Genomic DNA, 25,318 nt, shown 5'->3' with positions numbered 1-25,318 from the left:
TAGTATCATCCTGACTTTATACTTTTTTTGAGATGGGGTCTTGCTATGTTGCCCAGGCTGGACTCCCAACTCCAGGGCTCCTCCTGCCTCCCAAGTAGCTGGCACTACAGGTGTGTGCCACCACACCTGGCTCCTCACTTTACTCTTGATGTGAAATACACTTGTGTTCTTGCTTTGTTTTGGAAGCATGTTCATACGCTGGTTGTTTATTAAGCATTTTCCTATAAACAGCATAATAGATGGTGATTAGATTTCTAGTCTATAGAACTAGTTTAACAGATAAAATTAAGAGAGCAGAAAAAGAATCCTACTTTTCATTTTGTACATAGGTTTCTTTACTTCTGAACTAAAGAATTCTTGAGAAGTTGTAAGAGAAGCCTTTGAGCTGAAAGCAGGAGCAACTGTCAGTAGAGGTTCTGGAGCCAGACTGCCTGGTTGTAGGTCTGGGTGCTCCCATTTACTAACTCTGTAACCTTGGGATAATCATTTCATCTTTCTATGCCTCAGCTTCCTTATCTTCAAGTAAGATAATAGATATTAGATACATTATATAGGTTTTTGTGAAAAATAAATGAGTTAATATTTGTACAATCCTTAGAACAGTGGCAAGTACATATTAAATGCTATATAAAATTTGTTTACATAGGATTTCTTCTAACTCCTTGATACACATCTATTGAAAAATATCTGTTCTTATTTCTCCATCTAGATGATTACGGTCAAGAAGACAAGCTTCACTAGCCAGTTTTTAAAATTCACCATATTGGGCATAGGCCTGTTATAGATAGAGGCTACTCAATAAATACTGGTCACTCACTTAACTCACATTCATAATATTAAACTTTCCCTTAAGAAGCTATTAAAATTCATACCTTCACAAGAAATCTAAATTTTAAAATTTAATTTTTATGTATAAAAGGTAGACATTTGAGAAGTCTCCCATATATAGTATCAATTGTTTAATTTTATACATAATATGAATTACTTAATCCAATATTTTAAATAACTTCTATGATCCTGCAAACTGCTGAAAGAACAGACACTTGTTTTAAAAAATACACACATTGAAAAACATTTGTACCTTTCGCTTCTTACAACTGGAAATATTAGTACTTTTCTCTTGTTCCTCAGAGTCCTCACACTTGTCTACAGCAATACGTCGTTTTTTAGAGCTATTTGAAACATTTTTAATTATACGCTCTGGAATTAAGGGCACCTTCATAGACATACTGGATTTATTGATATTTTCCCCAGGTTTTGTAACATGAACATTCATCTTTTCTTTTCTCTTTGGCTGGAAAGTCTTCCTTCTGTTACATAGCATTTGGCATAGAATAAAGGAAATGGCTAATTTAGGATTTTTAGCACATATAATCTTCATATGTTCAATCGTTTTCATGACTTTCATAATATGGGCCACTTTTCCTAAGTCTTTCTGAGGGGCAGACATTGTATTTTTGAGCAATGTAGAAAACTGACTATAGTTGTATTCTAATTCTGTCACAGTGCTTCCATAATTTATGGATGCTACATATGGCACAAAGTCAATATACGTGGAAACGGAATACTTAGACTTCTTTAGAAGCTTTTTTATTTCTGAAAGTTCTTCAAGTTCTCTTGAGAGTAAGCGAAGAGCATATGAACAATTAACAGCTTCACTATATTTGTAGATAATATCTACATCTTTCTGAAGTTCAGAAATAGCAGTCTCTATCACTTTCGAAAGACAAACATCTGTTGAGTTATCTTTAAGAAATGAAAAAGAAGCCATTTTTTCTTGGCAGTGAACCAGCTCAGGAAGAAGTGACAAATCAAACCACAGCATACCTCGAAACCTCTGTTTGTCTAGTTTCTTTGCCATTGAGTTTTTAAGAAAGTAAACTGTTTCTGAGACCATGACAATTTCAACATACGTTTCAATCGCTTCAGGTTTTAAAATTACAGCCCCACGGTTGTGGTTTTTCATCATGTCCAAAACATTTTCTTCTGTGATAAAAATATTATCTATATTATCTTCTTGTAGCATCTGGAAATGTTTCTTTAAAATTTCTAAATGATCTGTACATCTCAAGGTGAGCTCCTGTAATTTTTTAAGGTCTGCAAATTCAGCCTGATCCAGTATTTCACTAATACCACAAATATCTGGGTGTGAAAGCAAAGTACCATTAAACCTATAATTTTCTATGCTAATTGTTGCTTTGTTTAGATCATCTGACTTTCTGGAAGCAATCACAGTATTCTTCTCAAGCCTAGTATTGGAAATTGGTTCATTGTTTAAATCTTTAGACAAAGTATCATATATCTTCTGCAACTTTGAAAAAGCACATTGATTCATTTTAAGTAGCATTTCTTTGTTATTTTTTCGTGAGTATTTTTTGCTGAAAGATTGTCTTTTCTCTTTCCAAACAAGACTTTTTGCAGCATCAAAAAAGATATGTTCCAGACCATAAAGGGATATTTTAATACTTAGGGCCTCATTGTTCTTGATAAAATTAACTTTTGAGGAGATCATTTCTATGATAATCCACAGATGGTCTTGTTTTCCTGGATATGAATGAACTTTAGGAGAGTCCCCATATATACTAATCAGCTTTAAAGTACTTTTTCTCAAGGTTTCTAGGTCTTCTAAACTGTCTCCAAGGTTAACTCCACAGGTAAATGGAACAGAAAGAGAAAAGTCAAAGCAATCAGAACAATGCTTCATTATGGCTTCACATTCATTAATCTGTCGTTTATATTTTAAGAATGCATAGTATGAATTATCTCCTCTTTTTGTTTCTTCAAATAATTCAATTAATTGACCATGGTAAGTCTGTAACTCACAGAATGCATTATATTTTAACCTTCCTTGAAAAGCAGGATAGAAATTGGACTGCTGTTGATATCCACGTGGTCTGCCAAGCAGCTCACCGTACAATGTCTCGTCATACCAAAGCAAGCTTCGGAATGTTGGTTCACCTCCTAAAAGCCTTTTTTTGTTTTCAATGAATTGAATAGTTTCCATCATCATTTGTAGTTCTACCAAAGTGTCAACAGCACATGGTTTTAATTTGCATTTGCAATTACTCCACAGGTTGTGTTCTACCAATAGTTCTCTTGAAATCACAATTTGTTCAAATGAGCATTCTTGCTTTCTTTCAAAAGCTTCAACAAATAAAGGAAGAATATTTTGACAAACCTTAGTTTCTTCCTGTAGAACCTGCAAAGATGATGCTTCATCTGCCCTCTGCAAAATTTGAGACAGCTTAGTTATAAGGGCCGTATGATTAGCTGAGCAATGTTTTTCATTTAACTCATTCACATATGATGTAGGTTTCTTCTGGTGAGTAGTGACTTTAGAGGTTTCAGAGTGGGCATGCAAAATAGGCATATGATTAACTCCTAGAATATCTGGTTTGGAAACATAGGCTGTTTCTGCATGTAACATCAAGTCAGACTGAGAGTCATTAATAATTTTAATTTCCCCCTTCTTTTCTCTTTTGTTAAGCTGATTAAAAACTAAGTAATTCAAAGAAACTGCCTTGGTAGTATTTTTAGTGCTTAGATGAGAATCAATTAAGTTATTTTTAATTGTTTCCTCATTTAAATGGGAGGAGTCTTCTTTTAAAATCTCATTCTTTTGATTTTTGTACTCAGTCTTGACTGTTGATCCTTCAGTCATGTTTCTCTTGTAAACGGAATCTTTGGCTTTTTCTGCTTGTTTAACTTTGCACATTTTCCTGTGAATGTCCTTCTTTACAGTATATTTTGAAGAAGACCCCTTTATGTTATCTTTTAAGAGCAGAGAACTGTCATTGGAAGACAGCTTCACTTTATTTTTGCCATAATAACCTTTACTTTCTTCAGTTGCTGATGTTAGATCCAACTCAGACTTCTCAGTAACAATTGTTTCATTCCCATCTATATGGAAGCAATTACTTGAAGAGCATTGCTCTGTCTTTAGAATCTCCTTTCCACTACCTATCTGCTGGTAGTGTGATGTTGCACAAGAATCTATAGCAAAAATTTTCTGTTTACCCAAGTAAGATTTCAAAGATTCTTCCTCACTGTCTGTCACAGAAGTGGTTGAAAACAATTGAGGAATACTGTATTTTTTGCTTGCTATCATATTCAGGTTTAATGGGTCCATAAGGAAGTTTCCTGTAATAATGCTTCGTTTGCAGCTCTTAATAGGAGCTGTCCATTTTTCTATAGGAAAACTTACTTTCAGGTTCCTTTTACAACCAGATAAAATAAGGTTATCCTGCTTGCACATATCAACATTTAGAAAGTGCTCCACATTTGATTCTAAGACTGAAATAAGTATGTCAGTTTCCACCTTTGTGTGAGCTATACAAGTTGCATCATAATTTTTGTCTGTGCTATAACTTATGTTATTTTCTTTTATGCAATTTAAAGATACTGAATTACTTTCATTTATTACTTCACTAGCCTCACACTTGTGTTCTTCTGCTGCATCCTTAGTATTATCACGGGCTGAATGGCTCTCAAGCTTTTCATATTTACTAATGTTAGATAAAAACTTCGCCTCAATTTGATTTTCTTTCTCAGTTACTTTCTCATCTGAGTGGTCTGAGGAAGAGAGATGCCCAGTTTTTCTGGAAAAAGGCTGAAGTTCTGATAATTCTGGATTTCTCATACTATTATTACTATAAACTGGCTGATGTGTACTTTGGGAAATGGAGGATAGGGACAACTGTGATTCAAGATGTTGTTCTTGATCACAAAATTCTCTCACATGAATAGTGGTGTGACTTCTGGAGACACTGCTGGCCACACTTTTCTTTGAAAGGCACTTTGTGATTTTCTCTCCACTTAGTTTGTAAGACTTGTGCTTTGACCCATGGGTTAATGATTTATCAACATCAAATCCTAAAACTCTTCTCTCTCCCTGTTTGTCATATTTTCTTTTTGACAAAAAATGCTTAGTAGAATAGTATCTTCTTTCAGACACAGAACTATAACCCTGAAGGTCACAACTTTCCCAGAAATTATTGCATATTATTGCATATGATTTTGGTAATGGACCTTTTCTTTTCTCTCCCACTTTAGCTATAATCTGCAAAGACGTGTGAACTCTTCTATGAGCTTTCTTTAAGTGAACAACAGCTCTGTCTAGTTTTCTGGAAAGACGTTTACTTTTACATAACGATGCTTCACTATTTAGAATATCCAGAACACTCCTAATGTGCTTTTCTGACCGTGAAAATGTTTTAATTCGTCCTTGGGATAATGAAGAAAAACATTCAGATGGGTCTGAACTGGTTAGCCTCCTTTTCTTCCCACAAATTTCATGTGGTCTTAAATCTTTAGGTGATATGCTCTGATCTCTAGAAGATGTACGTAGCTTCCTTTTGCTAGTTCTTATTTCCACCTCCTTTTTACTTCTAGTATCATTACGGTCAGTTTTTGATTTTGTAAAGGAACATCTACTTCCATCATTTATTGTGGCAGTAGAAGGTTCAGTAAACAAAGATTCACTATTTTGTCTCTCAGACATATGATTCACATGTGTATTTTGACTCAAGTCAAAAGAAAGGGAGATTTCAGATTTACTCACTAGTCTTGATGCTTGCAGCATATTAGCAAGTTTATCTTCACCTGGATAACCTGAATTTTTACCAGAAGGCTGAGAGCAAATTTCAAATCCTAGAGCTTCCCCTCCTTCCTTATTTATTTCTGGGTTTGTCATTTCAGTTATACATTTCTGAAAATTATCTTTCAGTACAAGGGGGTCAGCAGTGGGGCTGAATTCTGGCCTAAATATGTTAGTAATTCTAATTTGTAGATCTGGAAGTAAAATTGGGCTGAGGAACTCTGTTTTGTTTTTCTCTGTGGAGGAATAAAAACAATTACTTTCCTTAGAATAATGCTGATCATTATTCTCCCTTCTTGTGGTGCTTTTCAAAATTTCTGTCTCCCCATTGTTGCTTCCTAACAGACCTTCCCAATCAATACGGGACTTCAGAGCCTCATATAAGGCCTCAAATTCTTCATAAAGTACATTTTCATGGCTGTGTGCATCTTGCTGAAATAGGCAAGCATCATCACACTGTTCTGATCCTACTTCAATCTCATTTTCCAATTCAAAATTTTGAAGAACTGAGTCCTCACTTTTTGACTGATGAAATGAATCCTGTAATTTATTTTTATCTGTATCAATTTCACAATCAGAAACCCTACGTTTTACTAACAAACCAAAATCTGGACTCTCAGAAGAACAAGTTTCTTTAAATTGGTACCTGTGGGGATCTTCATGATCTGTGCTTAAAGTAGGCACAGTAGTACTAGCTATCGGTACTGAGGCATTGGAGGATACACACACTGAAGAACTTGAAATTTCAGGAAATTTTGTGGCAGCCAAATGCTCTACACTTCTTCCAGTATTTTGAGTATCCTTTTGCTGTGCAACATTAATGGTATCTTTACTTTCCAATAATGCAGTTTCTGTTGATACATATTTTCCTCCCCAAATCAAGTTAACTGTAGTAGAAAATTCTTCAGAACTCAGAATTTCTACATTGTTGTAATTTTTGTTCTCCTTTCTTTCATCTATATTGGTGACATTTTTGTTTGTATGAAAACTCTGTTTTTCATCTCCATGTATACTCTCCATGTTGTTTTCTGTCTCTTTAGCCTCATTTTGGTTTTCTTTATCATTATCTCCTTGTTCTCTGAAATTAACCTTCAGGCACAAATCATTGTTCAACTGGGCATTAAAGAACACAGTGTAATCTTGACCTTCAGTATGATGAGGTCCTTTGCAGTCTCTTTGAATATTCCCTAATGACAGAGGCTCATTTTCACTTTTTCTATGGACACATACATGTTCTCTAGTTATGTTACAATTTGAATTTTCAGGAGCTGTTTCTATGTCATGAGATGAAATAACTGTATCAATGAGCATTTCTTTGGCCTGGGGAATGTCTTTTGCTTCTTGGAAAACATCAGTCATAATGCTAACATAATTTTGAGTTGTTTTTTCCAATTTCAGTTCCATAAGCTTTTGAGCAATGGCAAAGTTTGTATAAATATTATCTTCATATTCCAGAGAGTACTGAGGATGCTTTTGTGAAAGGCTCTCTACACCCGGAGTAATACTTTGTAATTCCAATGCTAGATGTTGCAGTTTATCCTTATCCTTTGTGGCAGGTGTGGAAGATTTCTTTATTTCTAACTCTTTAGTAATTAATATTTTATCACAATTTTCCCCCAAAGAATCAACACTCTCACTGTCTTTGTATTCTTGGCACAAAGAAACATAATTATCTACTGGATGGATTTTTGTTTCATTAGTGAAATAATCAATTTCTTTCCACAAAGTTTGCTTTTCTCCATGTTTGAAACTGTCTTCCAGGTCAGTGAAGTTTCTCATCTTTCCAATATTTTGAATGTATTCATTTATGCTTTCTTTCTTTTGGAATGGAAAAATTGTGGACAATTGGTGATCAGTGTGATATATAGTTTTTAAATCAGAAGACTGTGATTCCTGAGAGATGTGACTACTGCACTCTTTTGTACAAGTATTCATTGACTCATAAGAGTTATGTGGTTCACTGTGTTGTTTAATTGAAAGTGGGATGTTACTTTCCTGTTGGGCTCTCTGGGCTTCTTTCCCATTATGTTTTTGGTTTTCAACTTCTGAAATTACATTTGAAAAAGAAACTGGGAAGGAAAAATTCTCTTGGTTCTTACATTGTCCTGTCATGGTAGTTTTATCGAGAGTTGTAAAGTCATAGTCCTTAGAGCCCATGTTGGGAGCCTGAGATTGTGAGTCATCAAAAGAAATTTTAAAGGCAGGGGCATCCAAACAATTAGTAAGAAGAGAACAATCACCAGTGATGACTTCTGATGAGGCAGAACTAGTTGGCGTCGATGACAGGTTTATTTCTGAATTAACATAACCTAAACTCTTCTCAAATGGCAAAATTTCATTTACACCTGCAGTATCATTCTGTTTTCCCATGCTTTCTTCTCTCCTCAACAGTCTTGGGTCTTTGATAAGTTTTGATGTAATAACTGTGCTTGAGCCAATATTGTTTTGAAGAGGAAAAGCAGCAGAAAGACCACTTAAAACATTTTTAAGATATGTCAAATTTAATAAATGGTCACCATTAACATTTTCTTTGGTATCACTGGAAATAACTGAAAGACCTGAATCATGTGCATGTACTTGAGAAGTGTCTCTAATTTCTGCTAAGTTGTGCTCTGTCTGTCCATGGTATGTTTCAAGTATAGAAATGTTTCCATTTTGTACATTTCCACAGGAGTTAGAAATATTTGAGCTGGAAGAATTTATCTCTGAATTTAGTGTATTGCATGAACAGTTTTCCTGAACAAATGGGTCTACAGGTTTCCTGAAATGCTCAAAGATGACAGTAGCATCTTTTCCTTTTCCAATTCTTTTGGCCACTGTACAGTTATTCAGAGAGCATGCTCTTTCTGTGGAAATAAGAAGAAAGAAAAATTCAAAGAAAAAGTGTTTCTACAGACAACTATTAATACAAGTAAACTATTTCAAGAGTGATTTCAATTGAAATTATCTAAAAACCTAATGATGTACCTAAAACCTAAAATGTATTCTCAGAAAAAAAAAAGGTAACTAGAGAAGCAGATAAGTAACAAACCAATAAAGTATAAATGATATACCATGAAACTGTCTTAACCTAGGAACTTTAATAAAAAAAGACTATGTGCTATAAAAACTTTAAATTCTGACAAGAAATAGAAAAGTTAAATAGGAATAAAAACATTTTCCCCATACAGCTTTTTAATATTAATCTCAAATACAGCATCTACATGTTAGTAGGCAAAATTGTCTATTTCTATCTATTGTTACCCTTGCTTCTTTCCCCTCCACCAAGGCAGAACAAACAAGAAAAAAGAAATCGGCCGGGCATGGTGGCTCACCCCTGTAATCCTAACAGTCTGGGAGGCCAAGGCACAGGGAGGGACTGCTTGAGGTCAGGAGTTTGAGACCAGCCTGAGCAAGAGTGAGACCCTGTCTCTACTAAAAACAGAAAGAAATTAGCCTGACACTAAAAATATATAGAAAAAATTAGCCGCGTATGGTGGCACATGCCTGTGGTCCCAGCTACTCAGGAGGCTGAGGCAGAAGGACTGCTTGAGGCCAGGAGTTTGAGGTTGCTGTGAGCTAGGCTGACGCCACGGCACTCTAGCCTGGGCAACAGAGCAAAACTCTGTCTCAAAAAAAAAAAAAAAATTCTGATTAATAATAAGCATTGACAAGGATATGGAGAAATCCTAAACCCTCAGACACTGCTGGTGTGAAAGTAAATCATACAGCCACTTTGGAAAAGCCTGGCAGTTACTCAATCAGTTAACACAAGAGTTATCATATGACTTAGCATTTCCATTCCTAGGTAGATTATACTCAAGAGAAATGAAAATCCATGTCCATATGAAAACTTGCACACAAACGTTCACAGAATTATTCATCATTGCCAAAAGGTGGAAACAGCAAAAATGTCCATTAACCAATAAATGGATAAACAACAATGTGGTACATTTATACAGTGCAATATTATTCCATAAAAAGGAATGAAGTATTGATATATGTTACAATCTAGATGAATGCTGAAAACATCAAGTGGAAGACACCAGGCACAAAAGATGATTTCACTTACATGAAGTGCTCAGAATAGGCAGGTAAGTACATTAGTGGTTGCTTAGGGCTGGGGGCTGTGAGGGGAAAGGGATATGACAGCTTTCAAAGGGCAGAGATTCTTTAAAACTCTTCAGAGTTCTAAAATTGAGATGATGATGGCACTTATTTGTGAATACACTAAAAAGCATTGAATTTTACACATTTAAATCAATTGAATTGACAAACACCAAAACCAAATATTAATAGAAAATAACACGTAAAATAGCTACCATTTAAATGGCATAAAAATCAGATATCTAAAAATAAATAAAAGACATAAAGACATACAGAAAATTGTAAAATTGGAATACATTACATATAACTGAAATGGAGAGAAATACAATATTAATAGATTAGAATATGTAATATAATAAAGATGTTAATTTCCCACAAATTACTCTATAGCTTCAATCTCAATCAAAATTCTAAAAATTTGTTGATACACTTTGAAGATCTGATTCTAAAATTTATATAGATAGCAAAGGACCAAAACAACAAAAAATTCTTTTAAAAAAGATGGAGGATTAGTTATATAGATACTAGCATTTTTAATGAAGTTACAGTAGTTAAGGCAAGGTGCTTATGGCAAAAGGATAGGCAAAGAAACAAATGGAATGGAATAAAGAACCCAGTAACAGATCTTTGCAGCACTGTGGATAACTGATATACTACAGAGATGGTACGGCAGATTCTCTAATAAACTGTACTGAGAAAAGTAGGTACGCATATGTTAAAAAAAAATTGGGACCTTTTATCTGATCATACACCAAAACCACTTCTAGGTAGGTAAAACCATAATGGAAGAACAAACCTAACAAGTTTTTAAAAGATAAAAAAGGGAAATATCTTCATGTCCTAGGAAAAGTATTCTTAAACAAGACCATGTAATAGCACTTATCATAAACTTACCAGATACTAAGAATCCCTGTTAATCAAAAAACACTGACTAAGAGAATAAAAAGACACAAACTCATAGAAGATATTAGCAACATATATAAATGAACCAAGACTCAATATATAAAAGAATTCCTATAAATCAATAATAAAATAAAATCATTAGCTCAATTAGAAAAAGTAGGCAAGAGATTTGACCACGAACTTCAAAAAAGTGAAAATCTAATGGTCAATACACTCATCAAAAGATCTTAACCTATTTAGTATGTGGGGAAAAGCAGAATATAAAAGCAATGAAATACTATACCTACTAGAGTAGCAAAAACCATAAAAAAAGTCCAATAATACTAAGTTTCTCCATTAAAAATTAGAGAAATGCAAATTAAAACTACAATGAGATACATATCATAATCATCAGACTGGCAGAAACAAAGCACCTAACATTGTCTTGGGTTTAAATTGCACATTCCTACTGTAAATATATACTCTACAGAAAAATTCCTGCACATATGCACTGAGACACTTATACGAATGTTTAAAATAGCAATGATTGGAATAAGAAGAAAACTGGAAAGTGCTCAAATACCCCCAGTAGAATAGTGTATAGTCACACAATGGAATACTCCATCCATCCATAAAAATTAATAAGCTATAGTTATACATATCAACATGGAAAAATTGTATGAACATAAGCAAAAGTCATCACAAAAATACCTGCAGTATTATTCTGGATCTATAAAATGGAATACAGGTAAAACATAACTATTTTGCTTAGTGATTCACAAAAATACATTAGAAAACAATATTCAGAAATATTAAGACCAGTACAAATGCTCCTGAAGTAGAATAATACATGCATCTTACCAGTCCTCTTAGGAAATCCCGTTGAGAGTCTCAACGATGTCACAAGGTGTCCATTATCTACTTTTTGACCAATAAATTTTACTGTTAGTACTGCATATGGAAGACACTGTCTAGGTTTATCTACTGGCTTTGAAAGGACATTGTATTCATAGACGTATACCTGAAAGATAAAGAAGAAAAAGAACAAGTTTATGCTGATGAATTTTGGGAATCAGACTTGAGGCAAGCTCATAAATTAAAAATATCTGTATAATGGTATGATTTTATTTATCTACTTCCATATACCCCCTTCCTGCTACCTTCTTCAACCCTAGTTTTTCTTTTGAAGAAGTATAAAATTCCCTTTTACTCCCCACCACATATTTTTCTTCTTGGTAGACTACGAATGTTGCCAGAAGTAGATACAATCTGTTTTTAAATAAAAAATACTTTTCCATTAAAATTTAAACGCCTTGCATATTCTCTGAATAATTATATTTTATTTGGTAAGAAAAGTTAATTAAGAAAATAACAATAGCTTAATACATTTTATATGAGGGAGCATGTATGTATTTATGGGGTACAGTGTGACATTTAGATATATATACACACAATGAGGAATAATTAAATCAAGCAAATAAACATACCTATTACCTCACCCATCATTTTTTATGATGAGACATTTGAAATTTACTCAGTAATTTTGAGATATGCATAATTATTAACTATAGTCACCCTAGTGTGCAGCCTTTTTCAAAAGAGAAGTTGGTTTGTTTTGCAAGTTAGGAATTTTGGAACATCTAAATAAAAGAAGCCACCATACTTTGAAACAGTTAAAGGCAAATTTTCAACCTTGTACAGCTGTCACTGTTAAGATCATATTATAATAAATGAAGATATTTTTCTCTCATTTTTGGGAATCTGTTTTATGTCTTCTATCATACAATGTGAAGTATGTAACTTTAAACTTATCAAATGAACCATAACATTAACATACTGCTGAACTGTAGGCTTGTAGCTCAACAGCATCTTTCAGAGAAGGTATACTTCTTGACATATGGCAATCAAATTTAGGAGAAGGATCCAAAGAAACTTTGTTTTTATCCACAGAAGGCTGAATTTTCTTCACTTTTCCAAAGAGAACCTAAAAACAAAAAACAAAAGTCCATAAGAATACACTGAAATACTTTTGAATTCTCACACTCCAACAAAAAAAGACTAACACTGATATTTTAAAGAAGTAGAACAATGAATGGAAAGATAATCATTTTCCAGATGAATGAGAACACTTAACATGGTAATTATGTCAATTCTCCCCAAATTAAACTCTTAGGAGTAGAGAAAATGCCAATACAATTTTCAGCAAATCTACTTTTAGAAATGAGTTTTAAGGCCCGGCGCTGTGGCTCACGCCTGTAATCCTAGCTCTTGGGAGGCCGAGGCGGGCGGATTGCTCAAGGTCAGGAGTTCAAAACCAGCCTGAGCAAGAGCGAGACCCCGTCTCTACTATAAAATAGAAAGAAATTAATTGGCCAACTGATATATATATTAAAAAAATTAGCCGGGCATGGTGGCGCATGCCTGTAGTCCCAGCTACTCGGGAGGCTGAGGCAGGAGGATCGCTCGAGCCCAGGAGTCTGAGGTTGCTGTGAGCTAGGCTGACGCCACGGCACTCACTCTAGCCTGGACAACAAAGCGAGACTCTGTCTTTTTTTTTTCTTTTTTCTTTTTTTTTTTTTTTGAGACAGAGTCTCGCTTTGTTGCCCAGGCTAGAGTGAGTGCCGTGGCGTCAGCCTAGCTCACAGCAACCTCAAACTCCTGGGCTCGAGTGATCCTTCTGCCTCAGCCTCCCGGGTAGCTGGGACTACAGGCATGTGCCACCATGCCCGGCTAATTTTTTTATATATATATTAGTTGGCCAATTAATTTCTTTCTATTTATAGTAGAGACGGGGTCTCGCTCTTGCTCAGGCTGGTTTTGAACTCCTGACCTTGAGCAATCCGCCCGCCTCGGCCTCCCAAGAGCTAGGATTACAGGCGTGAGCCACAGCGCCCGGCCAGAAATGAGTTTTAGTCTAAAAACTTATCTAGAAAACTAAACAAACAACAGCGCAGGAAACTTTTTGAAAAATGTGGATTAGAAATAGAGAATGATGGAACAGAACAAGTTAACTTGCAATTCCAGATTAAAAAAACATTTTTTAAAAGGATGGTACTACCACAAGAAAAGGCAGAGGAAAAAACAAGAGAATGAAAAACAGAACAAAAAGCATAGAAGTCAGTCCACATACATGTCAAACATATTGAAAATATATTATTAAAGGTACCATTTGAAATAAGTGAAGCAAAAATAGGTAATTCAATTCATGGTGTGTGACAATAGGAAAAAATTAAATGCCTTTTTAAATTTATAAATGATAGTGAATATCAAACAAGTTAAATATTTAAGTATTAAAAACACGATGAGGCTGGGCTTGATGGCTCGCACCTGTAAGCCCAGCACTTTGGAAGGCTGAGATGGGAGAACTGCTTGAGGAAAGGATTTCAAGACCAGCCTGGGCAATAAACTGAGACTCTGTCTCTACAGAAAATAAGAAAAATTAGCCAGGAGTGATGGTACATGCCTCTAATCCTAGCTACTTCAGAGGCTGGGGCAAGAGGATCTTAAGTCCAGGAGTTCGAGGCTGCAGTGAGATATGATCACCACTGCACTCCAACCTGTGTGACAGAGACCGTGTTTCCAAAAACAAAACAAAAACAAAAATCCCAAAACATAATGAAAATACTGTGGAAAGAAATACAAGGAAATAGTTATCTAATCTCAAAGTGAGAAATCTTTTCTCAGAATACATGCCAAGAAACCATGAACCAAAAACATATAAAAGTTTACTATAAAATATACACATATAATTTTTAGAGACAGGGTTTCACCCTGTCACCCAGGCTGGAGTACAGTGGTATGATTATAGCTCACCGTAACCTTGAACTCCTGGGATCAAGTAATCACAACAAAATATTCTAAAATTTCTGTCTATCACAAGATCTTTCTCAGGGTAACTAGGCATTACATGTAAATGTATATAAATGTGCATACTTTTGACTCCTAGGAATAAACTGATTAATTCTTAGCAAATGATCACTTGTGTGTGTAAAAATATACCTATAAGGATGGTCAAAGTATTATTTAAGAGTTCAAAAATAAAACAAACCAAAAACCAAACGATATACAGAATGTGTTGGGCAAATTTTGGTAGAAGTATATTATGGAATACTATACAGCTGTTCAAAAGGATATTTAAAGAAGAATACTTATTTGATGGCATGAAAAATGTTTATTTGATCATCAGTGAAAAATCAAGTTATAGAGTATATAAAGAACATACTTTAATTACAATTATACATTCATATCTATGTACATGAATAGATGACTAAGTATATAAAAAAACTCCAAAAAAATCTAGGCTTTTTGGAGATTTTCAGCATGTTACAACTTTTCTAAAATCAGTATCTATTATTTTTTAATTAAAAAAGTAAATTATGTTTAATAAATTTGATATTTGAGGTCAAAAAAATTTAAAGACTGATACTATACTTGAGAGGCTGGGGCAGGAGGACTGCTTGAGCCCAGGAGTTTGAGGCTACAGTGAGCTATGATCCTGCCACTACACTCCAGCCTGGGTGACAAAGCGAGATCTTGTTTCTAAAAAGAATAAAAAGATTCATAGCACATGAACCAGTGATTTTATATGGATGTACACACATCCTAAGTTGTCTTTACATAAGTGAGAATGCCTACTATGATTTTAATAGTCCTGACAAAGCTATAATTAACTAAAGAGTAAATCTTAGCCAAGTTATCTGTTAATACTTGAGATTCTAGCATGAGACTTATTTTTAAAATTTTGATTAGTTTTAGAATTTTAGAAAAGTTGCAAAAATAGTTCAGAGGTCAATTCTAGGAAAATAGTGGAGTAGGAAGCACACGAAATCTGTAATCCCCTAGGATAAATAACTATGCTAGCAGAATCTGTCTGATGTTAACTATTTTGGAATTCTGGAGTCTATTGAAGGGTTGCAACTTTCAGGGTGAGGTTTAGATCGTACAAAGGTTGAGTATCTCTTATCTGAAATGCTATAGACCAGAGGATTTCAAGTATGGAATACTTTTTGGAGTATTTGCATTATACTTACCAAGTGAGCATCCTAACAGAAAATTTGAAACCCAAAATGTTCCAACCATTCCCTGTGAACATCACTTAGCACTCAAATAAATTTTAAAATTTTGGAGCACTCTGGATTTCAAATTTTTGGATTAGGAATGCTCAACCTGTATTGTGGTTGATTTCAGTCAATTTCAGTTCTTAGCATAGAAGTAGCTATCGTTCAGCCACCCCGTGGCCCCATGGCAGACAGCTGTGCAAGTGTTCCCTGAGCAGCCTGCACACTGCTTGTGGGTGCTAAAGTGGGTGATAATAAGCACAGAGGATATGTGCTCTGATCACTTCCTCACTGATTCTGATAATAGAGGTGGCCAACATTGTTCTTGCATCTCTCTCCCTCTCTGGCTGAAGTGATCTCTAAAGGATTAAAAAGCCAATGCCTTAAAAAAAAAAAGCCAATGCCTTTTTTTCTCCTCTTCATTTTTGTCCCCCCCACCCTTGAAGATTATGACATTCAAAAGCACCCACATATATGACAGAAAAAATAGAAAGTCACCACACAAATAGAAAGGAAGACGCAGGCTCAGAAAAGACCCGAGAAATTTACACATTTGGCTTATTGTTGGCACAGAGGCAGCCTACAGTAACAAACACAGAACAAAAACAGCAAGCCTTGGGAGGAGTTCTAATTTCCAGAGTTATTACATTGTTAGATTCAAATGTCCAGTTTCAACAAAAACAAACAAACAAAAAAACCAAACCCAAAAGGCATACAAAGAAACAGAAAATCATGGCCCATTCAAAAGAAACTGTCCCATAAAAAGAGTTCCTTAAAAAGACCTGATGGCAGACATACTAGACAAAAACTTTATAACAACTGTTTTAAAGATATTCAAAAAACTAAGTATATGGAGAAGTCAAGAAAACAATGTAGGAACAAAACAGAAATAGCATTAAAGAGATAAAAAATGTAAAAGAAAAAAAACCCCCAAAATACATTCTGGAGCTAAAAGGTACAGTAACAAATGAAAATTCACTAAAGCGGTTTGAAGACAGATTTGAGCAGGCAGAAGAATCAATCAGCAAACTTAAAGATTGGAAAATGATAATTATTGAATCTGAAGAACAGAAAGAAAAAAGATTGAAGAAAAGTGAACAGTGCCTAAGAAACCTGTGGTGCAACATCAAGTGGACTTGTGCTTTGTGGGAGTCCAAGAAGGGAGATGTTGAAAAGGTCAGAGAATATTTGATGAAATAAAGGCTGAAAACTTTCCAAATTTGATGAAAAACAAGAATATAAATATTCAAGAAGCTCTATGAACTCCGACAAAGACAAACTCAAAGAGACCCACAGGGATACATATTATAATCCAACTGTCAAAAGCCGAGAGAAAAATTTGAAAGCACAAGAGAAGCGATTCATAACATATGAGGGATCCTCAATAAAACAGGCAGATTTCTCATCAGAAACCTTAGAGGCCAGATGGCAGTGGGCTGATTATGTATTCGAAGTACTAAACTGGGAAAAAACCAAACAAAAAAAGACCCTGTCAACCAAGAATCCTGTATCTGATAAAACCATCCATTAAAAGTTGGGGGGAAATTGAAACATTTCCAGATAAATGGAAGCTGAGGGAGTTCATTCCCACTAAACCTGCTCTACAAGAAAGTTTGTTATCAACAGACTGTCCCGCCAAAGAGAATCCTAGAGGTTCAAATAAAGGACACCAGACATTAACCTGAAGCTCTAAAGATCTTAGTAAAGATAAATACATTGGGAATTATAAAAGCTAGTACAGTAGGCCCCCCTTATCTGTGGGGGATAGGTTTCAAGACCCCCAGAGAACGCCTGAAACGAAGGATAGTACCAAACCCTATATATACAGTCATGTGCTGTAGAAATGACTTTTCAATGACAAACCACATACATAACACTGGTCTAATAAGAGTACAATATATTTTTACTGTACCTTTTCTACACTTAGATGTGTTTAGATACAAAGTACTTACCACTGTGTTACAACTGCCTATTCATTACAGTAATATGCTGTACAGGTTTATAGCCTAGGAACAACAGGCTATACCATCTGGGTTTTTGTAAGTATACCTTATTATATTTGTACAATGATAAAATTTCCTGATTTTCACAGAACATATATGTATTGATAAGCAACATATAACTATACTCTGTTTTTTCTCATACATATATACCTATATGATAAAGTTTAATTTATGAATCAGGTATAGTAAGGGATTAATAATAAATAATAACAAGTTTAACAATATACTGTAATATAAGTTATGTGAATGTGGTCTTGGTCTGTCTCTTTCTCAAAAACATCTTATTCTTGGCCGGGCGTGGTGGCTCACGCCTGTAATCCTAGCACTCTGGGAGGCCAAGGCGGGTGGATTGCTCAAGGTCAGGAGTTCAAAACCAGCCTGAGTGAGACCCCGTCTCTACCATAAAAATAGAAAGAAATTAATTGGCCAACTAATATATATAATATAAAAATCAGCCGGGCATGGTGGCGCATGCCTGTAGTCCCAGCTACTCGGGAGGCTGAGGCAGGAGGATCGCTTGAGCCCAGGAGTTTGAGGTTGCTGTGAGCTAGGCTGACGCCTCGGCACTCACTCTAGCCTAGGCAAGAAAGTGAGACTCTGTCTCAAAAAAAAAAAAAAAAAAAAAAAAATCTTATTCTTCTGTATCATGGGTAACTGAAATTGCCAAAAGTGAAACTGTAGGTAAAGGGGGATTAGTGTACTATTTTAATAACAGTACACAACTTTTTGTTTTCTATGTGATTTAAGAGAATAATGCATTAAAAAATTAAGTCTAAAAGCTAGTATTATAATTTTGGTTTGTAACTCTACATTTGTTTTCTACATAATTTAGGAGATTAATGCATTAAAAAAACATTAGCTTGTTTCTGGATACAAAATGTATAAAGATGTAATTCTGTGACATCAACAACTAAAAGGGGAAAAAAGCTGTCAAAGAAGCAGAATTTTTGAATGTTATTGAAGTTAAAATGGTATAAATTCAAATTAAAGTGTTACAACTTTAGAATGTTAAATGTAATTCCCATGGTAACCACAAAGAAAATAGCTAAAGAATATAAACAAAAGGAAATGAGAAAGAACTTTATATATTTCACTACAAAAAAATCAACTAAACACTAAAGACAGTAATACTGAAAATGAGGGACAAAAAGCTATAAGACACATAGAAAACAAATAATAAAATGAAGAAGTTTCCCTTAACAGTAATTATGAATACTTTAAATGGAAATAAACTCTCCAATCAAAAGATAGAGACTTGCAGAGATTTAAAAAAAAAAAACACAATTCACCTATAAGCTTTCTTATAGAGACTCATTTTAGATGTAAAGACACAAATAAGTTGAAAGTGAAAGGACAGAAAAGGATATTTCATACAAACACTGAGCAAAAGAGAGCAGGGACAGCTATACTAATATCAGATAAAACAGACATTAAATCAAAAAAGGTTACAAGAGCACAGAAGGATGTTACGTATTAATAAAAGGTTCAATGCATCAAGAAGATGTAACAATGATAAACGTTTACAAGCCTAACAGACTATCAAAATATATGAAGCAAAAACTGACAGAAGGGAGAAACAAACAGTGCCACAAGAACAACTACAGACCCCAATTCTCCACTCTCAATTAAAATTAAGAACAAAAAACAAAAAGGAAAAAAAAATTTAAAAAACACACAAGAAAAAAAATAATTGATAGATCATATAGAAGACCAGTAAGGAAACAAAAGACTTGAAGACTATAATAAACCAACTAGATCTAACAGGCATATACAGAACACCCTACTCAACAACAATTAAATAGTATGTATATGCTGCCTATGAGAAACTCACTTCACCTATAAAGACACACACAGACTGAGAGTGAAGACATGGAAAAAGATATTCCAAAGAGCGAGAACAGCTATCCTTGGATCAGATAACATAAATGTTAAATCAAAAACTGTAAAAAGAGGGCCAGGTGCGGTGGCTTACACCTATAATCCTAGTTCTCTGGGAGCCCCAGGCAGGAGGATTGCTCAAGGTCAGGAGTTCGAAACCAGCCTGAGCAAAAGTGAGACCCCGTCTCTACTAAAAATAGATGAAATTAATTGGCCAACTAAAAATATATAGAAAAAGTTAGCTGGGTGTGGTGGCGCATGCCTGTAGTCCCAGCTACTCGGGAGGCTGAGGCAGGAGGATGACTTGAGCCCAAGAGTTTGAGGTTGCTGTGAGTTAGGCTGACACCACGGCACTCTAGCCCGGGCAACACAGTAAGACTCTGTCACAAAACAAAACAAAACCAAAAAAATAAAACTGTAAAAAGAGGCAGAGAAGGTCACTATATAATGATAAAGGGGTCAACTGAGCAAGAGAATATAACAATAATAAAATGTATTCAACACTGAAGTACCCAGATATATAAAGCAAATATTAATAGATCTGAAGGGAGACACAGACTGCAACAATAGGAGGGGATTTCCAACACCCTGCTTTTAGTAATGGATAGAGAATCCAGGCAGAAAAATTAAAAAATACCAGAGCTAAACTACACTCTAGACCAAATGGACCTAACATTTATAGAACACTTCCATCCAACTGCTGCAGAATACACATTTGACTCATCAGCACATGGAACATTCTCCAGGTTAGATCATATTATTATGTCAGGTCACACAACAAATCTCAAGAAATTCACAAAAGCCCAAATTATAGCAAATAACTTTTCTGATCACAATAGATCAAAATTAAAAATAACAAGAAAAACTTTACATATGAAAACTGGAAACAGTACACATACACGGAAATTACACAACAAGCTCTTGAGTGACCAATGGGTCAATGAAGAAATTAAGAGGAAAATTTAAAAATTTCTTAAAACAAATGAAAATGGAAACAACATAAAACCTATGGGACATAACAAAAACAGTACCGAGTGTGGTTTATAGTAATAAACTACATCATAAAAACAGAAAAATTTCAAATACACAAACTAATTATGTACCTCAAGGAACCAGAAAAGTGATACCAAGCCAAACCCAAATTAACAGAAACAATGATATAACAGAAATCAGAGCAAAAATAAATAAAATTGAGACTAAAAAAATATCAAAACAGTAAAAAATTGGGTTTTTAAAAAGATAAACAAAATTGACAAGCCATTAGCTAGACAAAGAAAAAAAGAGATGACCCAAATAAATAAAATCAGATATCAAAAGGAAATATAATTGATACCACAGAAATACAAAGGATCATTATAAACTGTTACGACAACTACACACCAATATATTGGAAAGCCAAAGAAATGGATTAATTTCATAGACTTATAAGCAACCAAGACTGAGCTATGTGAAGAAACAAAAAACCTGAACAGACCAATAACAAGTTCAAAGCATGAATAAAAAGTAGAGCTTGAGCCCATCCTTTGAAATGATGTATCAGAGGAATGGAAAACAAGCACTACATGTACTCACCACCAAATTGGTACTAACTGATCGACACTAAGGTGCTCACATAGTAGTAATATTCATTGGGTTCTGGTCAGATGGGGGGCGGGGGAGTGAGAGTGAGTAAACTCACAACAAATGAATGCAACCTACTTGTAGCCCTGGCTTGCATGAGGCTAAGGCATTATATGCAGCCAAAATTTTTGTGCCCTTATAATATTCTGAAATTAAAAAACATGTATCACAACAAAGAAAAGGCCCAGGACCAGCTGGCCTCACTGATAAATTCTACCAAGCATTTAAAGAAGAACTAATACCAACTCTACTCAAACTATTCCAAAACATCGAGTATTCCAAACTCATCTAGCATTACCCTGATGCTAAAACGAGACCAAAACACAACAACAAAAAAACTACAGGCCAATATCCTTAATGAATGCGGAAACAAAAAACCTCAACAAAATACTAGCAAACTGAATTCACTAACACATTAAAGAGATCATTCACCACAATCAAGAGGGATTCATCCCAGGGATGCAAGAATGGTTCAACATTATGCAAACCAATAAATGTGATACATCACATCAACACAAGCAAGAACAAAAATCGTATGATGCTGAAAAAGCATTCAATAAAATCTGAGATTTCTGATAAAAACTCTCAAAAAATTGGGTACAGAAGAAACATAAAATGACAAACTCTCAGCTAGTGTCATACTGAATGGGAAAAACCTTAAGGCTTTTCACTGGGATTTAAAACAACACAAGGACGCTCACACTTTCACCACTTCTATTCAACATAATTCTGGAAGTACTAGGCCAGAACAATCAGGCAAGAGAAAAGAATAAAAGGCCACCCAAATTGGAAAGGAAAAAGTCAAACCATCCTTCTTTGCAGATGACATAATCTTATATTTAGAGAAACAAAGATTTCATCAAAAAACTCTTAGAACTGATAAATTCAATAAAGTTACAAGACATAAAATCAACATACAAAATAGGAGCATCTCTTGCTAATAGTGATCATTCTAAAAAGGAAATCACGAAAACAATTCCATTTACAACAGCTATAAAAAAAGGAAATCCCTGGTAATAAATTTAAGCAAAGAAGTGAAAAATCTCTACGAGGAAAACTATAAAACACTGATGAAAGAAACTCAAACAGACACCCACAAAAAATGGAATGACATTCCATGCTCATGGATTGAAAGAATTAATAATGTCCATACTACCCAAAGTCATCTACAGATTCAAAGCAATCTCTATCAAAATACTAATGACATCCTTAACGTAAATAAAAATCCTAAAATTCCTATGGAACTACAAAAGACCCCAAATAGCTAAAGGAATCCTGAGAAAAAGAACAAAGCTGGAAGCATCATACTACATGACTTCAAATTATACTAAAAGCTATAGCAACCAAAACAGCATGGTATTGGCACAAAAACAGACACAAACAAATGGAATACAATAGAGAACCCAGATAAATTCACATACTTACAGCTAACTCATTTTCAACAAGGGTGCCAAGAACATACACTGGGGAAAGACAGTCTCTTTAATAGATGATGATGGGAAAACTGGACATCCATATGCAGAACAAAAAAACTAGATCCCTATCTTTCACCACATAAAAAAATCAACTCAAAATGGATTAGAGACTTAAATGTAAGACCCGAAACTATGAAACTACTAAAAGAAAACACTAGAAGAAATGCTAAGGGATACTGATCTTTGCGAAGATTTTCTGGGGTAAGACCTCAAAAGCACAGGAAACAAAAGCAAAAATGGATGACAATGGACTACATCAAGCTAAAAAGCTTCTGCATAGTAAAGGAAACAATCAGCAAAGTGAAAAGACAACCCACAGAATGGGAGAAAATATCTGCCAACTATCCATCCAACAAAAGACTAATTACCAGAATATATAAGGATCTCTTCTGGTCTTTTACTCATTTTTTAAATTAGATTATTTTGGGTTTTTTTGTTTGTCTGTTTTTGCTATTTTTTTTTTGAGACAGAGTCTTGCTTTGTTGCCTAGGCTAGAGTGAGTGCCGAGGCGTCAGCCTAGCTCACAGCAACCTCAAACTCCTGGGCTCAAGCAATCCTGCTGCCTCAGCCTCCCAAGTAACTGGGACTACAGACATGCACCACCATGCCTGGCTAATTTTTTCTAAATATGGCCAATTAATTTCTTTCTATTTATAGTAGGGACAGGGTCTCGCTCTTGCTCAGGCTGGTTTCCAACTCCTGACCTCAAGAAATCCGCCCACCTTGGCCTCCCAGAGTGCTAGGATTACAGGCGTGAGCCACCACGCCTGGCCTTTGCTATTAAGATCAAAATAATCTCAACAAAACCAAATAATACCAAAGTAAAACAAACAAAACACATACACACACAAAATCCAATTAAAAAATAAGCAAAAAACCTAACGAGCAACTTTTCAAAGAAGACATACAAATGGCCAACTGGTCTATGAAAAAATGCTCATTACTACCAATCATCATGGAAGTGCAAATCAAAACAATGAGATATCTGACCCCAGTTAAAACGGCTATTATTCAAAAGACAAAAAATAATGGATGCTGGTGAGGATGTGGAGAAAGGGGAACACTCAAACGCTGGTGGAAATGTAGAGTAGTATACCCACTGTGGAAAACAGTATGAAAGGTCCTCAAAAAACTCAAAATAGAGCTACCACATGATCCCACAAGCTCACTACTGGATATATATCCAAAAGAAAGAAAATCAGTGACAAAGCAGACCACAAGGAAACCCTATTTAAAAAATGGTGCTGGGAAAACTGGATAGCCACATTCAGAAGAATGAAACAGGATGCCTACCTCTTGCCTTACACAACTATTAATTCAAGATGGATAAAAAATCTTAAATGTGAGGCATGGAACCATAAAAATTCTAGAAGTAGAAAAACTCTTTTAGACTTCAGTCTAGACAAAGAATTTGTGACTAAGATACCAAAGGCAAATATAGCAAAAAAATAAATGAGACTTAATTAAATTAAAAGGCTTCCGTACAGCATGGAAATAATCAGAGTACACAGACAACCTATAAGAATGGAAGAAAATATTCACAAACTATATATCCAATAAAGGGCTACCATCTACAATTCTACAAATAACTCAAAAAGTCATCAAGAAAAAGCACTTTTGTCCACCAAAAAGTGGACCAAAGACATGAACAGAAGTTTTTCAGAAGATGGACAACTGGCCAACAAACATATGAAAAAATGTTCAACATTTTTTTCAGGGAAATCCAAATTAAAACCACGATGAGATGCCACCTCACCTCTGTCAGAATGGCCATTATTAAAAAAAGTCAAAAAACAATAGATGCTGGAATGGATGCAGAGAGAGAAAGGAACGCTTATACACTGTTTGTGGGACTGCAAATTAGTACAACCTCTATGGAAAACAGTATGAAGATTCCTCAAAGAAATTAATGTAGACTTACTATTCGATCCCACAATTCCACTACTGGCTATCTACCCAAAAGAAAAGAACTCTTTTTATCAGAGAGACACTTGCACTTGAATGTTCACTGCAGCACAATCCATAATTTCAAAGATGTGAAATTGACCTAAGTGTTCATCAATTCATGAGTGGATAAAGAAAATGTGTATACATATACACCCCCATGGATTACTACTCAGGCATAAAAAGGAATAATGTTTTTTGCAGCAACCTCGATGGCACTGGAGACCATTATCCTAATAAAGTATCTCAGGAATGGAAAAAGAACCACCACATGTACTCACTAATAACCAGGAGCTGAATGATGGAAACCCCTGGGCACACAGAAGATGTAAAAGACATGGAAATCCAGAAGGAAGGAAGGATGGGAAGGACATGAGGGTGAAAACTTACCTACTGGGTAAGATGAATACTATTATGGTGACGGACACACTAAAAGCCCCAACTTAAACATTATAAATGTATCCATGTAACAAAAGCATTTGTACCCCCTTAATATTTTGAAATACAAAAAAAGGAAACTGCACATCTTAAAAACAAAAAGGAAAATCAGTATATCAAAGAGATATCTGTATTCTTGTTTACTGCAGCACTATTCACAGTAGCCAAGATATGGAATTAACCCAAGTGGATTCACCCTTCAATCGATGAATCAATAAGCAAAATGTGTCACATACATATGATGGAACATTATTCAACCTTTAGGAGCAAATTCTGACATATGCTGAACCATGGATGAACACTGAAGACATCAAGCTAAGTGAAATAAGCCAGTTACAA

General features: G+C 34.9%; 1 protein-coding gene across 2 annotated transcripts in view; it reads right to left on the bottom strand.

Moving 5' to 3' along the window:
- Positions 1 to 25,318, bottom strand: part of TEX15 (testis expressed 15, meiosis and synapsis associated) — a 59,823-nt gene that overhangs the window by 7,840 nt on the left and 26,665 nt on the right. For both annotated transcript variants that reach the window (XM_012784126.3, XM_012784124.2), the window contains exons 5-7: positions 12,402 to 12,548; positions 11,426 to 11,585; positions 1,082 to 8,442 (exon numbers count right to left, since the gene is read on the bottom strand). In XM_012784126.3, coding sequence (XP_012639580.2) covers positions 1,082 to 8,442; positions 11,426 to 11,585; positions 12,402 to 12,548 — 7,668 coding nt within the window. The remainder of the gene's footprint in view (positions 1 to 1,081; positions 8,443 to 11,425; positions 11,586 to 12,401; positions 12,549 to 25,318) is intronic.

This window comes from Microcebus murinus, chromosome 24, assembly GCF_040939455.1.
Source record: "Microcebus murinus isolate Inina chromosome 24, M.murinus_Inina_mat1.0, whole genome shotgun sequence".
NCBI lineage: Eukaryota > Metazoa > Chordata > Mammalia > Primates > Cheirogaleidae > Microcebus > Microcebus murinus.
The sequence above is the reverse complement of the archived record's forward strand: the minus strand, read 5'-3'. Positions and strand labels throughout refer to the sequence as shown.